We start from the raw sequence: 17,638 nt of genomic DNA, 5'->3' as shown, positions 1-17,638 counted from the left end.
ATGAGGAGAGCTTCTGCAAGTCTGTTTGGTCTTTGTGTGCAGTGCTGGATTTACGTATAAGTTAAGCAAGCTATAGCTTAGGGCCCCACTCTCTTGGGGGGCCCCCAAAAAAAATTAAAGGGAAAAAACCTGGATTTCCAAATATAAGATAAAAAACAAATAAAGTAAAATCTACATACAGCAAAAGTGCTTTGTGTTGTGTAGGATCCTATTTGTTATGTGCAAAGGGCTTTAGATACCTATTAGGTCCATAAATTACCATATAGCATATATTCAACAAAAAAACAGCGACAATTTGTTGTTGACAAAGGACAGTTACCTTCAGTAGCTTAGGGTCTCATCAAACCTAAATCTGGCCCTGTTTGTGTGCAAGCTAATGCAGAGACAACATTGCTGAGAGAAGGTGAAATAAGAATCGCCTCCCTTAATGCTAAGAGAGGGAATTCTTACTTCACCTTCTCTCACTAATGTTGTTAGTGAGTGCAGCTTTGACCTGGGAGATATAGTTTATTTCTCTTTCTTTCTTTCTGTCTTTCTTTCTTTCTTTCTTTCTTTCTTTCTTTTTGGAAATGTGAAATACCTTTATTTATTTTTTTGGAAATGCATTACATTAAGGTTTATAGAGAAAAATACAAAGCTTAATATCTCTCTCCCCCCTTGCTTTTTTCAAACAAACCAAGATCTAGATACAATAAAAAACACAAAGGGGTGGGGGGAGAAATAGAGAAAGAAAAATAAATAAATAGAAAGAGTAGAAAATAGGTTAAAAGAGAAAGATAGAAAAATAAGATTCAGAAAATAAATAACTTCTAATTCTTCATCTGACCACTATATAAATGCAATATTCACTTTGCCTAATCCAATATAACACCCAATGGAGATATAGTTTCAACGCACCCCTCACCTCTTGCTTAGCCATGCTGCAAGTCAGATTCACTTCCTCATCTGTACAACTAAAATAAGAGCTTTCTACCCTTACTGCTTAGGGGTGAGGAAATGTTGTCCCCTTTGGGACTGCATCTGCTATTAAGTCTCTAAGCTTCCTTGTTTGACTAGATAGCAAAGTTGCTCAGAAAAGGGCAAGACAAGGAAGATCCTTTTCTTCAGCAACCTCCAAGAATGAAGAAGCTATTGATAGATGCATTACTCCTAAGTCTCTTAACACAAATGTAACCACCGGAACATAACATCTTTACATGCACCAATCAGGTGATCTGGAAAGAAGAAAAACAGCTGCCTTGGCAAAGCACTATTAGACAGCCTCGCACTCCCTGGCTCATACACACACACACAATTTTATTTGCCCTTCCTCTATTCAAACCATCGGTTCAAACCATCCTCAATAATCCCACTGCAAAAACCTCCAAACAACACCCTGGCCCTAGAGTCTATAAAGCAGCTTCAGCTTCTGTAGTTGGAGTCAGTCAGAGCCATATCCTCCTGCCCAGGTTGGAAAAGGCCTCCAAGGCAGGGAGCAGGTCTTCCAGGACTCACAGCCAAGATGGTTCTTGTTTGAGCCACCAGTTCCAACAATAAGGACTTCAAAGCACAGCATCACCTGGTGTCATTGTGACATCAGATGATTGACAGGTAAACAAACCTTTCTACCTGTCAGACTTGGCCTGCCAGGGAATTTGGCCCACCAGTCCCCTCTGCTGACATACACAAACTAAATTCTTACTAAATTCAGCATGTTGTCATTCTTAGTTTCCACACTTTATGACTACAGAAATAAATTCATATTTGGCGTAAGGAGCAATTGTGTCTATGGCATTGTTACCTTGGTCTCCCTTATTCACCAGGACACCATATTCTGCTGTAAGATCTGCATATGAGAATCCATCCTGTTAGGTTGTATGTGTATATGAGAAAGTGCTGAAATCTCATGTTACCCACCAAAATACTTGTTTGATCATTGCTTTTAAAAGCTCATTCTTAACCAGGTAACTATGTAATGAATACATTCATAAGTTCATAGTAAACCACCTTGGAAATGTCTTCTTGAAGGGCAATATATAATGTTTTAAATAAAGAAACAGAACAAAATATACTTCCATTATTTTGTTTGCAGGAATGACACTGGAGTGTTTGTGTCAGACATTGTCAAAGGAGGCATAGCAGATCTGGATGGGAGACTGATGCAGGGAGACCAGATATTAATGGTGAACGGGGAAGATGTTCGAAATGCTAACCAGGAAGCAGTGGCCGCTTTGTTAAAGGTAATGGCAGAACGATAGAGAAAAACATAACTGCATAAATGGATACTGGGTCCTCTCTTTTTCCAAAATGAGAATCGCAAATGGGAATAGTGCTGTTGCACTCCCATCTGGCTTGCAGACTTCCCATAGGTATCTGATGGGCCTCTTGCCTGATGTAACAGGGACTTCCTTGTAATTCTAGGGACAAGTCTTGTGCAGGGGGCGTTGGTGAGCAGAGGTTGCCACTGTGCACAAGGGCCTTCTGGCAGTGGAGTCATGGCTACTTCCTGGGAGAGAGGGTGATGGGAAGGTTGGCACTACAACAGCACATTGGTAGGAGGTTATTGACCTCCCCACCACCATTCCTTTAAGTGTGAGTGACTCTGCTGCTGGGAGGCCACCCCTACTGATCGTTCCCGGTCTCTTCTGGTATTTTCTTAAGGGATGCTAAGGTTGGCATTTTTTAACGTTCCATATTTGTAAAGCAAATGAAAGGCCTAAGTTAAGCAGTTCCTTTTAGGTACGTGTTCACACCCACCCACCCACCCACCCCGCTTTCATTTTTGTGTTCAGCACATACAGAACTGACAGACTGGGGATTAAAAGATATTCACTTGTTCCGGGGGATTAAAATATGCTGCTACTTCTGATTTAGCACTGCAGTGCACAGCCAGCAGTGGAAACAAAAGCTACTGTTTCTAAATGAAGTTCCTTTATCATTCCTACTTGTCAAAGTCAGGATTATATGTTGTGCTTTGAAGCAACTTGCAAGCATCATGTTGCTGTGGCTTTTTCGTAGATGGGGATAAAAAAGGGGGGGAAGCATTAGCGCTGCGTTATGTGATACTCTAGGCAGAAAAGAAATGCTAGCTAGATGTTAGAAGGGCTAGGTTTAGCCACTTAACGTTGGGGGTCACTGAAGACATCAATAGTGGATGTCCCTGCTGAGGGTTAAAGTAGGGGCTAATGCAAACTTCTGTTGGACTTGGAATGTACAGAAGCAAAGCCTGGAATGGCTGAAGGTGGTTTTGCTTGGTTTTCCAAAACAGGTTTCGGGTCGCATTCCTTATTTGGTGAATACTTCTTCATTCTCTGTGTATTTTGGAATTGATTCTTCTCACATGCCATTCAATGTTGCAGTTAGAGAAGAGCTTCTCCCACTTAAAGCACTCAAAGTATAATTTTGTTACCTTGTCCAAACAGCAGTTTGTTAATGGGCATAGCTGGCTGTGAAATACAGCTGATGTACCGTCATTATTATGCCATTGCTTCTGTAGGGACCTCCCTCTATGTCCTTGTTGAACCAACTGGCAGGCATGGGCAATGTGCAATCTACATGCTCCTTTGTGATTTTAGACAAGGTTCATGCAATTTCTCAGCACGGGTGTAATCACACAATGGACAACACTTACAGAAGGTTCAGCTAAGACTTGTGTGAAATGGCCCTTGATCTTCCTTTAACTAAGATATGCCTTTACATCATTATACTCTGGGTTAAGGAATCTGTGTCTTACAAATAATGCCTGCTCTCTAGTGCTCATTAGGTACAGTCAGACTAGAAGTTGGAAGAATAAAGGCAGGCCCATTCCATTCGGAGAGGAGAACGTCTCAGAGCAGCCAGGTTTGTAATTGCTTGCATTGGCTTCATTTGGAACCATCACAAGCATTGTTAAAATTATATAAGCAAATAAAAGGGAATTGATTTCGCAGTGGCAGTGATTTTTCTGTAGAGGCTGATCAGAGATGAATAAACTCCAAGCCAAGTACATAAAAGGCAGTTTTATGTACCCATAGCCATATTGGGTTTATTCTAGCTTTTTTTTTTTTAACAGCTTAGAACCTCAAAGCTGCTGTGTAGCACAGCCCTGTTCCCAATGCTGTGTAAGGCAAGGCACATCTACAAATGTACTGAAAACTAAGTTGGGATTTAACTGTATGATTTTTGCTGTCACCACTAAACATTTGGGGTGTGATCTAGTCCCCCTCCCCTCCTTTCTGTCTCCTCCCATGTACTATGTTGTGCCTGAAGGGATGTTCTGGTGCTAACCCCTCTTCTCACTGTTAGCAGCTGTACTGCATCTGTAGGAGGGCTGTGCATGCCTGATTGGTTGCTCTGCACAGGGAACAGAATTGACCATTGTCTTTCTCTCTGAGTAACTTGGCTACATCTCCATTCAAGATAGGTGCTGAGAAGTCCGATTTAGCAGGGAAAGAGAGTACAATATCTCACATACCTGGAGGGTTCTTTCCCTCCAGAAAAGTGCTTCCTTCTACCGGTACAAAGTATTTTTACGCCAAACCAGATACTCTGCCAAGCTCTTGCTCTGACTGCTGTAATATGCTGCAAGCTATTAAGTTTGCCATTCATACTTGTACTTTCGCTCCCATGGGGGGGGGGGACTATGTCCTTGAGCACAACTGGCAGATATGGTCCAAGTAAAATATTACTTACGAAATATGAGACAGTAGTTATACTTGGATGATAAAATATCAGCTTAGTGATCCAAGTTATGAACAAACTACATGCAGCCACTTTGCTCCTTCCTCTACAAGAAAACCAGGAAACAGGTTAACTATAGTTTCCTGTTGCATCCTAACTAGGAAACTGTGGTTAATGGCTTCCAAAGAAATCAGGATATTAAACAAACTTCAAACCTTGGCTTCATATCCTGGCTTGTTATGAAGAGAGGAGTGACCTGGCTGAGTGTGGTTGCACGAAGCTTGTTGGTATTTTGGATTATTAAGCTGGACATCTGAACATGCCATTGTTGATGTAGAAAGAAAACTGGATTCAAGGGATTCTAGTAATTCTCAGTGGTGTAACTCTTTAAGGTCAGCGAGGGAAGCGGCAGCCTGTCATCATTCAGTTTCCCAGGTTCGGGATCCAACCCACCAGAAAGTTATGAAAGTACTCTGAAGAAGAATTCCTGTAAGTTTCAGCTGCTGCTGTTCAAATTCTGTAACTAATATCTTCTCACTTATTTCTGTGCTGTTAGATACATGCTGTTCTCCCAGCAATCACATAGCATTTTGTGTTTTTATGTTCACGTGTATTGGTCATGTTCTAAAATTTAAAAAATATTGGGAGTTGATTCCTGAGTGTACAAGCAACTCTCCATTTCCACAGGGGTTGTGTTCTGGGTCAAAGCCTGTTATGCCCCCTTTCCCACCCACATTTCTCCCTCTTCCGGGTCCAAAAGGACCTGTGTGTCAGCAGTCACACATCAACTGTATGCTTCTAAAATGGTCGTCAGCTGTGTGCAGGAAATGTCGAGCTATGACTTGCCATTAGATCCCTTAATGGTGCTTGTGTCTGTGAAATCCAGTAGTTCCTATGGAAGAATAAGGAATTATTACTCACCTTTTAATAACAGTAGGAATTTCCATTAGAAGGCAGAACTTGAAAAATAAAGATAATCCATTTATATCAGATTATTTCCTAAGAATGTGGGATAATTTATATATAAGATAAAATTAACAAACTTGGCTAGTCAGAGAAGGTAGACAAAAAGAAAACTGATTGATTGAGAAATGGGGCATCTTCATACTGTATTGGAATTTGAAAGTACGGGATTCTATAAAGTGGTACCTCGGGTTAAGTGTTTAATTCGTTCCGGAGGGCCGTTCTTAACCTGAAACTGTTCTTAACCTGAAGCATGACTTTAGCTAATGGGGCCTCCTGATGCCACCGCGCCGCCGGAGCACGATTTCTGTTCTCATCCTGAAGCAAAGTTCTTAACCTGAGGTACTATTTCTGGGTTAGCGGAGTCTGTAGCCTGAAGCGTATGTAACCTGAAGCGTATTAACCCGGGGTACCATTGTATATCCATATGCATTACTGTGGGTAATGTAGTAATCCTCAGTATTGTTTCGGTGGTATGTTTTTCTTCTACTTATTTTGCCTCCATACAATTCAGATAACAGTTGATATTTCATTATTGTATGAAAATATAACAAATTATCTTATCAATTGAAAGTATACATATAAAAAGATTTTGTGCACTGGGGATGAAAGCGATATTCATGACAGAACCTCAGTGACTTCAGAAATAAACAAAACAAAACTCTGTTCTTGTTTATTGGCCATTGATTCAAATTTCCCTTTAGGAATGAAATGTTTAAGCCAGGGACGATGGGCAGATTTTTATCTACTTTGTTTTTGACTAGAACTACCAGATATACCAACCAGAGACTGTGGTTAAATTTTTGGGGGCCCCCAAGAGAGTGGGGCCCTAAGCTATAGCTTGTTTAGCTTATATGTAAATTCAGCACTGAGTAGATGCCAATCTTTCTTATGCCCACCCTAATTGAAACAATCAAGAACCAGCTTTTCTTGTGGCAGTATTCAACAGTATGGGAGTACTGCCACCTCTTTTTCTGGTGCCAGGGGCAGCCATTTTTTTGCTGGCACCCACAACACTTTTATCAAGATACAAGCAGCAGCACTTCATTTTTTTTTTTTTTTTTTTTTACCCAAAAAGCACTGGTTATTTCTGTGGGGAAAAAATCAAGCAAGTTCCCCATTGTCTCTGATGTGGCACATAACCCTGACTTTCCAGCAGCAACTTAATGACCAAACAAATGTCACGAAGGAAAGAGAGAGATGTGCTTAAGGAAAAAATTATCATTTTTTGTGCTTTTAAGTAAACAAGTGAACTTGGAGACTAGCGCTACCAGGTTCCTTAAACTGCTTTGAAAACATTGTAACCATTTACAGTGATAAAAATAAATTGTTCTGGAGTGCATAGAAAATAATGTTTCAAAGTGGAAAAAACCAATGATAACAGTGCTGTTTCCCTTTTTAACAGTAGCATCTGAAATACAAGGATTAAGAACAGTCGAAATAAAAAAGGTAAGTAGAACCTAGAAGCTGGTATAAAATTAAGGAGAATTGATTACTAATTTGAATAGATGCAGGATTGCATCATGCATCAATTTGGCTATTCTGCTTAATGGAAGATTTGGACTGCATTATATTTTATTTTTTTTATTATTATTATTTATCAATAGACCTCTCACACATATTTTGAAGTTACATAGCACAAATTCCCATTATTTATCCAAGGAAAGAAAGTTAGGTTTGGAGATTTGAAAACTGCTTCTCTGCCTGATTTTTGGGTGAACCTATCAGTAGTCTTATTTACTTGGGAATTGCAGAATCTGAATCTTCAGAATGTTTTGTATCTCTTCCTTTTACAAACACACCACCATTTGCCTTATGAATTTATATTGTGCTTTTGATTGGAAACCAGAGAGCTCCTGCTGGCATTCTGAAAAGCTGAGGCATGCCCAGTGGGCAGGTTAGTTTTGTTGCTTTCCTACTTTAAAAGAATCCCATATTACAAACTGCCTTTGTAAGCACCCTCTGTTCCAGAAACAATTTGTCACATGGCATGGAGATGGACGTGTTGTGGAAGAAGCACAAGCCCAAATCTCCCTTGATCATGCACAGCTATTTACAAAGCTGTTCCTTATCTTCGTCTTTGTCAGGAATCTTTAGATCATTTCAAAACACAAACACTGAGCTCCAGAACAGGAATAGAATAAAGTAGGTGCAAGAGCTGTGTTCAAATTCCACTTCCTGCGATGAACTTTTAAATAAAGGTTTTAAACTGCAGAAAACAGCAAGAGGAATAAAACTGGACAAGCGATGCTCTCCAGTGTGGAAACTTTAACTGACAAGAATGCTTGCTTTGCAATGCAGTTGCTATGAAACATGCAGGAAGACTCAGCTGCTCAGATAATGTGGCCCCACGCCATCTGGGCCTTGAGATGCTGACATTAAAATCCTTGAGCTGAACACAATGGCTAATAAAGCATCAAGTTGAGCTCCTACAGAAGATGTGGGATACAGTTGCAGCAGCGAAAATTCCTCACAGAAAACAAGCCTATTAGACTGTGCAAAGTTGCAGCCTTTAAATACTTAATGCTAAAGGCAGCATTAAACAAAGTGCAAGATTCACAGATTGCCATGCTATTCCCCCTCAGCAGGCTCAGAGATTGGACGTTGTATGCGCAAAGAAGCACTAGAGGGAGCTTGGCTTTCTTTATATAGCTGTTTCATTTTTACTTCCACATTTTAAAAAACCGACTGGTATTGCAGATAACGGTGTACTGATAAATGTGGGTATGTTTGTTTATACAGTGGTACTTCTGGTTGATAACTTAATTTGTTCCGGAGGTCCGTTCTTAACCTGAAACTGTTCTTAACCTGAGGTACTACTTTAGCTAGTACGGCCTCCCGCTGCCGCCACCCCGCCGGGATACGATTTCTGTTCTCATTCTGAGGTAAAGTTCTTAACCCGAGGTACTATTTGTGGGTTAGCAGAGTCTGTAACCTGAAGCATCTGTAACCTGAAGCATCTGTAACCCGAGGTACCACTGTACAGTAGACTAGGGTTCATTGGATTGGTTACAAAGAATTTGGGCAGTAGGAATAGAACAAAGGTAACAATGAAATGCTAACTTGGCTGAATCAAGCCAATTCAAAGTGTTGGTGTATACCTTCTGTATACCTTCGAAGCGTCTCTACCCCCATCGTTCGGCCCAGACACTGAGGTCCAGCTCCGAGGGCCTTTTGGCGGTTCCCCCACTGCGTTAAGTGGACTTACAGGGAATCAGAGAGAGGGCCTTCTCAATAGTGGCGCCCACCCCTGTTGGTCACCCTCCTGTCAGATGTCAAGGAAATGAACAACTATCTGACTCTCAGAAGACATCTGAAGGCAGCCCTGTATAGGGGAGTTTTTAATCTGTTTTCAAGATAACCAGGTGACAGCAAAAACTGCAAAAAAAAAAAAAAGTATGGACAATTAAGATATGTTATTTGATTAACTTGCTCAGGTTTTTTTTAATCAAAAGTAAGCCTGTTGCTTCACGTGTCTTAACTGTGGCTAAAGGATTATGTATCAGTTCTGTCATTTGTATTGATGTAAATGTCTAGAATGTATTTCGTATAGCTAAGCATTTAGCTTTATCCTCAGTATATTGTGTTTTATTTTATTGCTATGGCTAGTGGCTGATGCAAATAAAGTTTCTATGTCTTATGTCAAGCTGTTTGAAGCAGCCCAGAGTGGTTGGGGCAACCCAGTCAGATGGGCAGAATAATAATAATAATAATAATAATAATAATAATAATAATAATAATGTGGAAGTTTAGATGGGAAGCCTTTGGGGATGAAGGGAGTTGTAGTCTAATAGTGATTCTCAGCTCTGATTTTAGAATTTGCACAAAATGATTTGAGTGTTGAATAATAGCAGCTTTTCTTTTGTTGTTGTTGATTTTGTGTGTTACAGGGCCCTTCAGATTCCTTGGGAGTTAGTATTGCTGGTGGCGTCGGAAGCCCTCTTGGAGATGTTCCGATTTTTATAGCCATGATGCATCCTAATGGAGTTGCAGCTCAAACTCAGAAATTGAGGGTAAGAAAAGAGTAAAGCAAAACCTTGAAAATGAAATGTTCTAACTTCAAGATAACAACTTCAGTTGTTGCTTTTCACCCTCAAATAGGTGTCTTGGGGGGGGGGAATGTGTCTAGCAAATGGTGTGGCAAATTCCAGAAAGGCTGTAGACTCCTCCAACTCACTTCAATGGAAGAAGGCAGGGTCTTTTCCTTTTTCTTGGCCCCTTCCCACATTGAAACTACCTCAGTTGCAGAGCACATTGAACATCTCGGAAGGGTGGGTGAAAATTTCAAGCAGGGGTCCTTGATGGTGCAAACAGAATAAAGGTGGATATACCTTAGGTCGACTCCCCAACTTGATTCTGCCACATCCTCACAAGCAGGCTTCCCAACTCAATTTTGTTTATGCACACGAGCCGCTAGTATGTCATTTGTTTCTACAACCACGGTTTTGACGGGCTGCGTTCAGGGAAGTTGCTAGAGAAGGACTTTCGCCTCAGAAGTCTTCTGCATGGATGGGCATTTGTGCCGAAGCAGCAGTTTTTCATGGTGCAGACACTGAAACAGGCTCCCAAGGGATGTACATCTGTGGATGTACTCTGTGAATCCACAAACACCTGGCTTGTGGCCAGATCTTATGTTATACTCATATCTATATATATTATATATATATATATATATATATATATATATATTTGATTTTCAAAAATAAAGAAAAAAGAAAATAAACATACACCCAAAGATCATACAGAATCCACATATCGAGATTACTCTGAATCACCTGACTTCCCCCCATCCCATCCATGGGTCCTCTTAATTCTGTTTTCAACTGCATATCAATACTTCTCCAATTTTTCATCTTCCTAAGTTATCTGTACTTTCTGTTATATTACAAGTGTATTTAAAATCCTGCTCATGTTTTGACCTGTCTGCAATGATTTTGCATATGCATTACAAACATTTCCCATTCTTTTTTTAAATATCTTGTCCTCTTGGTTCCTGAGCTTCCCAGTTAATTTTGCCATTTCAGCATAGTCCATCAACTTGATTTGCCATTCTTCTTTGGCTGTGGTTGTCTCTTCCTTCCATCTCTGGGTGAGCAGCATCCGAGCGGCCATTGTAGCATACATGAACAATTTCCTCTGGTCTTTTGGGATCTCGGTACTTATAATTCCTAGTAAAAAAGCTTCTGGTTTTTTAACAAAGGTTATTTTAAACATCCCCCCCCCCGTTTCATTATATGTCATTTCCCATTACATTACTATTCCACCACATGTTATACCCTTCATGAGTGACCTGTTTAAGACCATCTTCCTTGCCTGCTTATAATTCTGGAGGCAGGAGCAAGTTCTCACATTTATTTTGCTATTATTCCTGCAATCAGCAAAGGCTGAAAAGCCCTTGAAATATACACTTGCCCCTTGCCATCTTCAAAACCCTCACAATACAATGAAGCTTCCAGCACCTTCACAAACAGAAGAAGGGAATCACTACTGAGAATTTTTCCATCTGTCTTTGCAATGGACAGGAGAAGCTGAGCACAAAATAAGCCACCATCTGAGCAATACCTTATTTTTAATGGTACAGACATAAAGTGCTTTCCCGAGCTGCAGTTCTGTAGCAAGCGCTTGGCAATGCAGAATGTGTATCTGTGGTGATCTGTCCTACATACTTAGGGAAGCAGTTTCAAACTTGCCTTGAAATGGGAAGGGGGTTGTTAAAAGTCTTCCTTGCCCAGTGTCTTTCAAGAGGCTGACTTGATATCATTGACGTTTGACTTCTCTTCCCCCACCCTTCCCTCTTTTATATTCCAGGTAGGGGATAGGATCATTAGCATCTGTGGAACACCAACGGAAGGAATGACTCATTCTCAGGCTGTCAGCTTGTTAAAAAATGCTTCTGGCACTATTGAAATACAGGTAAAAAAAAAAAAACAGAGACAAAAATAAAGATTGCCCGCAAAGCTACTCAGAACATTTATTCAAACTTTGTTTTCAAGGACAGAAATTATAGCCTTCGAGGGTCTGAGGAGAATTTAGCTTCCAGTGGCTGTAATTTAATATATTTTGTCCATGGAATGGTTTATCCAGTTTGATGAACGGTTAGTAGCCACAATGTTTCATTGTTGTTGTTTTTCACACGGTTTGTAATCAACGTGTTTCCTGAAACAGCTTTGGGCTGCAATTATAGGCAATGGTATGCATAGGGGAGAACTGGAAGCATAACTGAAGGTGTTTAGCAGCTGATCGCATGGATGAACAGGCAAGCGATTCCCTGTTAAAGGGAATAGCTTTTTACCCAGTCCACTGTGCGAACTTCTGTTTGCCCAGTCCACTGTGTGGCTGGTAGCAGGAGGGGGAAAGAAATCTAAACAGCTTTCAAAGCACAAATACTACTTTCTGAACCATGGGAGCCCAGGTAGTTTCATTATGTCACACATGCAAGCCATAATTGGATCTTCATGGGCATTCAAGATATCAGATGGTCCAAAAGCCATGGGTACACTTGGAAACTTGTCAGTTCTTTCCAAATTCAGGCCTGTTTGCTTTAGGACATTTCCACATAAAGCACAGGACATTAAGGGTCTCGGTGTGCATAGGTGTGAGCCTGCTGTGGTTAGATGTGCAACCTCTAAGCATCAGGCTCAGTGGAGATGCATTATTCCTCTTCGCAGCCACAGAAGCTGCACACAGCCCTAATAAGTTACCTTTGTGGCAGTTGCAAGGTTGCCTCCCAGCACTATTCTAGAAAAGTGTTTCAAACTTTAAAAAAACACCTGATCGGTAAAAAAAAAAAAGGGAGAGGGCACTGAAGAAATGTTAAACTTGCAAAGCACTTGAATAAATTTAACCTGTCTGAAGCATGGGGGTGGGACCAAATAGGAAATGAAAATCATGTTGGTAAGAGAAAAAGCCAAGCTTGCTCCGAAGGAAAACACAGAAACACAAACTGACCCTCATGTTTTTAGGTAGTGTATCTGTGAGCCTTAACAGAGCAATTGCGCTCAGAGTTCTGAGTGGAACCACAGGTGCAAATCTGTCTCTGAAACAAGCATGTATGAATTAAAGAAAACAATAATTAGAAACATTTGGCGAAGTGTGTGTGGCTTCAAACACTACAGTTCTCGGGGTGCATTTGGTAGAAAAACAATGGAGGACACAGAAACATTCAGTTGATGTTGCCCCATCAGTTTTAGTCCATTTCCTGCTACAAAATCTTGCACATTCTCACAAGAGCAACCCTGTCCGTATCCAAAGCAAGGCACCATTTGTCTGGCTTGGGAACCAGAAACAGTAATGCTGCTATTGTGTTTGTAAATCACCTAGGAAGTGCTTCATATTTCCATCTGCATCTTAAGTGTGTCCTTGCAAGCACATACAAAAGCCTCAGATGCTGATCAACACCTGAAGTGGAGACTTGCACGCTTCTTCCAATGACGTATACAAGCTCCTTGGGCTTCTCCCTCTGAGGAACATGCACAGGTCAATCCTTTGGATTTTGCAGGGAGGAGAAGCAAGTGAGAAAATAACAAGTGCAACTCTCCCACCGATTCTGACATCCTCCACTCTCTTGCCTGCCCATAACAACTGTGGGGCTTCTCTGCATGCCATTTTCATGTGATAATCTGTGTACTCGTTTTATTTATATTTAAACTGAACCTGCAGGTTGTAGCTGGTGGAGATGTCAGTGTCATAACCAGCCAGCAGCAAGATCCACCAACATCTAGCCTTTCATTTGCCGGCCTAACAACAAACAGCATCTTTCAAGATGATTTGGGGTGAGTGGCTATGCTGAAACTGGTATCTTAATGGGGGGTGGGGATGGTCCCATCCCTTGGCATATGTTCCCATGACCAACCAGTCACCTCTTCATGTGACCTTTGGAGCAAAAAGATCTGCCCATCCCTGATTCAGAGTGGCTGTTGCTGGACTTCACCTTTCCACCTCTTGTCTTACAGACCTCCACAGTATAAAACCATTACTCTGGATCGGGGACCCGATGGCTTGGGTTTCAGCATTGTAGGTGGCTATGGAAGTCCTCATGGAGATCTGCCCATTTATGTTAAGACTGTGTTTGCAAAGGTATGCGCCAAGATCAAATTTTTGTTTTAATTAAGTTGTTACTGAAGATTTTCTTGCGTTACCAAACAAACAAGGAGAAGTACATATAGCATCTCCACTTTCAATTCATATAGGTTTTTTCACAGCTTGTTCACATTTGGTATGAGTGTCATAGGCTTCTTGCGATTGGGAGGAAAGAAAGGGGGAAGAAAGAGAGAAGGAGGGAGATGGGGGGGTTGTCATTTCGTTCTATTGCATAGTGTTAGTGCAGGGCAAGCATGTCCGACCGGTCGATCACGTGATCCTGGTTGATCATGATGCCCCCCCCCCTTGTTGCTATTTCCTCTCGCTGCCACCGGTGCTTTTGTGAATGCCTTGATTCCCTGCATTTGCAGACAGAGTGTGTGAAGGAGTTAGAGCTGTGGACTGTAGGGTGAGTGATTTTATGCAACTCACTCCCCCTAAAAATAGCTCAACAACTATGGGCAATGACAATGGATAAATCACCCCCTGTTTTATTAAACTGGGAGTAGATCACAGTCTCTATAGAGTTGGACGTGCCTGGTGTAGAGATAGGTCATTGTCTTTTTGTTCTGTGTATAAAGGGGAACCACACCTGGGTGAAGGTGTCCTCCTTTGCTTGTCCCCGTGTTAATTTAAATTTATGACTCCCACTACTTGGAATTAACATTTCAAATACAGAAATACAGTTTGTATTTCAATTTATATCTTTTCTAATTTACTTGTGGGGCAAAAACCATCACCCCAACCTTTGTGTGTGTTGTTGTTGTTTTAATTGCTGTATAAACTTGCTGCAGTAAGCTGCAGGCACAATCCAGTACTTGGCTGCTTTTCAATTTCAGGGTGCCGCAGCAGAAGATGGGCGCCTGAAGAGAGGGGATCAGATCATTGCCGTCAATGGGCAGAGCTTGGAAGGGATCACACACGAAGAAGCGGTGGCTATTCTGAAAAGGACGAAAGGAACGGTGACCCTGACTGTTCTCTCTTGAACCCTCTTCTCCCGAATTTTGGGTCAGCACAGTTACTCTGTCCACATTCCACACAGCAAAGAGAATGGAAATGTTTATATCGTTCTCTTGCTCACTGCAGCTGCCAGATTGTTTTACATCATAGGTGGAAAACACAACCACAACAACAAATGATCTTATTTTTATACGCAGTAGAAATAGTTTCTTGCTGTCAAGGTACAGAGGTTGGTTTCTGTAGCATAGGACAGTGGCAGGAGAACTTGAGAGCAGTACTAATAGAATCAAAAGGGGGAGGGAGGAAATCAATGAAAGGAGAAAAATATAAAGTAATTATGAGACACTTGATGTGTGAAGGTGGGCAGGGAGGGCATGTTCTGAAATTCCGAAACTGTGTGAACTTTGGCTTTGGCAACGTTAAATTTCCAAACATCAGCTAGCCAGTCATGACCTCTGACAACAAAGGAACCTCTCAAGGCTGTGTGTCAGTCAGTCTGATTTAAGTTTACCACTGTTCTTTAGCTGTGTGTCCATCTGTAAAACTTAGACAAGTTCCTTTCTGCAATATTATTGCTAGGGAGCAACACTTTTAAAAGGGTCATATTGGAAGCTTGCTGGATATTCATGAGAATCATAAGACTGGACTGCCTGGCCTTTTTTTAATGGTAGCAAAACGTCAATCACTGAATAGGATATCTGTGTGCTAGCAATGCCTGTCTGTTGCAAAGATCGCTGAGATACAGTGCAGCTCCTCTCCCTTCCCTATGGAATCGCTGGCAGTGATAGGAATGCTGTCCAGGATCAGAGGTATAGACTTTGGGGAGTTGCAGCTTTAGCCCCTTTCAGTGGTGTAGCTGTTTGTTCTGTCCCACAGAACTAAATGGGGCTCTCAATATTTAATGCCACGCCCCAGATTTCATTTCTTAAGTCTTGGAGTGTAATAAAGCTCCATAAGAACTCTCCATATAAAACACATGTCCTATCTGTCATCATGGAAATTACTAATCCTAAATTAATTTTAAAATTAAAGCATTCAGTATATGGCTGCAGAGAGAGAGAGAAATGGGAAAGTTGACTGTATTGTTGTTAGCAGAGGTGTCTCTAGGGGTATGGCAAATGGTATGATCGTACTGTGCACTGAGCTTTTGGGGTGCCAGAGCCTGCATGTCAGTATTACTCCAATGGAACGTGGGTAGCGGTAAGGGGGGAATGCCATATTTGGGCGATGCACAGGGTGCCACTGAAATTTGAGATGCTAAGGTCTGCCACTGCTGTTAAAAGACAAATCTAAAGGAAATGATTTGGAAGCACCTAGTTGTGTCACTGTGGCTCCTGACTTAGAATATTTGGCAAGCCTAACTAAGAAAGTATGTATAGCGGCATGCCAAATAGATGTTTGAAGCAGGCACAGTTACAAAGACTCTAAGCCGAGTTCCAGAACTCCAGAAATAACCAAGGCATGAGATGTTGATCTTTAACAAGAATGTTTTCCATCTCAAGAACTAGAGATTTCATCAAAGCAGTTAATTAGCAGCCATGTAAACCTGTCTATCAGAATGGCTGCAGTCTTCACTCCAAATGCATAATTTCTTTGCACATGTGCCTGGGAGCCTTGTAGGGTGCAAGAAACACCAGGTCAACACAGTTTCTGCTGGAAACAAGGGGCTGCCCTTGCTACTTTGCTGTACTTAAGTTCTCTGTAGGAGCCATGGTGACACCTCTTCATGATGATTGGAATTTGGGCTTAAGAAGGATGTTCCTGCAGCTGAGATGAACTAGCAGACCTGAAGCTTTTCTTTTTCTTTTCTTGCCTCTGAAGCATGTGAACTTGATTCACTTGCCTAGACTCTAAGGCACAGGTAAGAAACCTGTGGCCCTACTACTCACATCTCTGACCTAGGGCTGATGGAAGTTGGAGACCATCATGGATGTCTTTCCCCAGCCCCAAGGTAATGCCTCATATTAAGTCAGACTCTTGGCGCATCCAATTATATAATGCCAGTGCTGACTGTGGCTCTCCTAGGCCTCAGTCTAGGATTCATTCAACTGAAGACCCCAGCATTTAAACCTTTAAGGCATCTACACTGCCACTGAGCTCCTCCAACAGTGACCCATAATGGAGTCATATACCCAGCCACCACCATCTTGTTGGCATCTGCTTTCTCTTTATAATACCCAGTGGTCTTAATGACATGGGCTAATGTGTGGCAGCAAGTCAGGCTGGAGGAGCCTTCTGGGAAGGGGTTGTATTAGTTGGTCCCTGCAGTCCCTGCCAGCCCTATGATCTCATGCTTACACTGTTAAGAGTTTGTCTTATGAACCTGTGAAATCTGCAGTACAGGGACACTTGCAAAATGCAGCAGTGGTTTGAGAATGCTGTTGCTCCCACCAGCAGAAGTAGAAAAATCCAAGGGTCGCATCCAGTTTGAGTTTATAGAGGATTAGATTGGCTAAAGTCTGCCCATGCCTGCTGTTTTTATGTTGTGTATACATGAACATACTGCAGATATCTGGTATACCCTGTACTTGAAAGATGAATACTGTTCTTAATCGCTGCTCTGCTTCAGAGTTTATTTATGCAGAAAGTAGTACCTCATTAGAGGTTGTACTAACTTTCCTGTGAACAAATGTCCCATAATGTCCCAAATCCCTGCCACTGCCCATGATATTGAATGCTTGATCATAATTTAGTTCTTTGAGCATTGTGAACAAAACCGACCCAAATAGCCGACAGTTTTGGGGAGTGAAGGTGTGAGAAATGCTCAGAGAGTAGCACTAGGATGTTGAAGGTAAACAAGGAAGACTCACACATTGGTCTACAAACAGGAGCTGCTGTTTATTGGATGGAGGATTTATCAGGAAGGTTTATGAATCAGGTAATAAGTAAGTAAACATCTGCTAGCACAATCCTAAACGTGTTATAACTCAGAAGCCAAACCTTAAGTTTAAGCCTGAGTTAAGTCCCAATCAACACAGTGGAGCTTACTTTTGAGAAG

The 17,638-nt window shown here is 41.5% G+C and overlaps 1 protein-coding gene across 16 annotated transcripts in view; it reads left to right on the top strand.

Moving 5' to 3' along the window:
- The window catches only part of MPDZ (multiple PDZ domain crumbs cell polarity complex component), a 112,565-nt gene extending 95,855 nt beyond the window's left edge, over nucleotides 1–16,710 (top strand). For 11 of the 16 annotated variants that reach the window (XM_081176010.1, XM_081176014.1, XM_081176003.1 and 8 more), the window contains 9 exons: nucleotides 2,072–2,219; nucleotides 3,733–3,819; nucleotides 5,031–5,127; nucleotides 7,007–7,050; nucleotides 9,492–9,614; nucleotides 11,410–11,514; nucleotides 13,261–13,373; nucleotides 13,554–13,677; nucleotides 14,520–16,710. In XM_081176010.1, coding sequence (XP_081032136.1) covers nucleotides 2,072–2,219; nucleotides 3,733–3,819; nucleotides 5,031–5,127; nucleotides 7,007–7,050; nucleotides 9,492–9,614; nucleotides 11,410–11,514; nucleotides 13,261–13,373; nucleotides 13,554–13,677; nucleotides 14,520–14,666 — 988 coding nt within the window. In that variant the 3' untranslated portion in view covers nucleotides 14,667–16,710. The remainder of the gene's footprint in view (nucleotides 1–2,071; nucleotides 2,220–3,732; nucleotides 3,820–5,030; nucleotides 5,128–7,006; nucleotides 7,051–9,491; nucleotides 9,615–11,409; nucleotides 11,515–13,260; nucleotides 13,374–13,553; nucleotides 13,678–14,519) is intronic. The other 5 variants (XM_081176011.1, XM_081176008.1, XM_081176016.1 and 2 more) reach the window with 3 other exon arrangements.
- Nucleotides 16,711–17,638: the final 928 nt, after the last annotated feature.

Source organism: Podarcis bocagei (genome assembly GCF_964188305.1).
Source record: "Podarcis bocagei genome assembly, chromosome: 17".
Classification (NCBI taxonomy): Eukaryota; Metazoa; Chordata; class Lepidosauria; order Squamata; family Lacertidae; genus Podarcis; species Podarcis bocagei.
The sequence above is the reverse complement of the archived record's forward strand: the minus strand, read 5'-3'. Positions and strand labels throughout refer to the sequence as shown.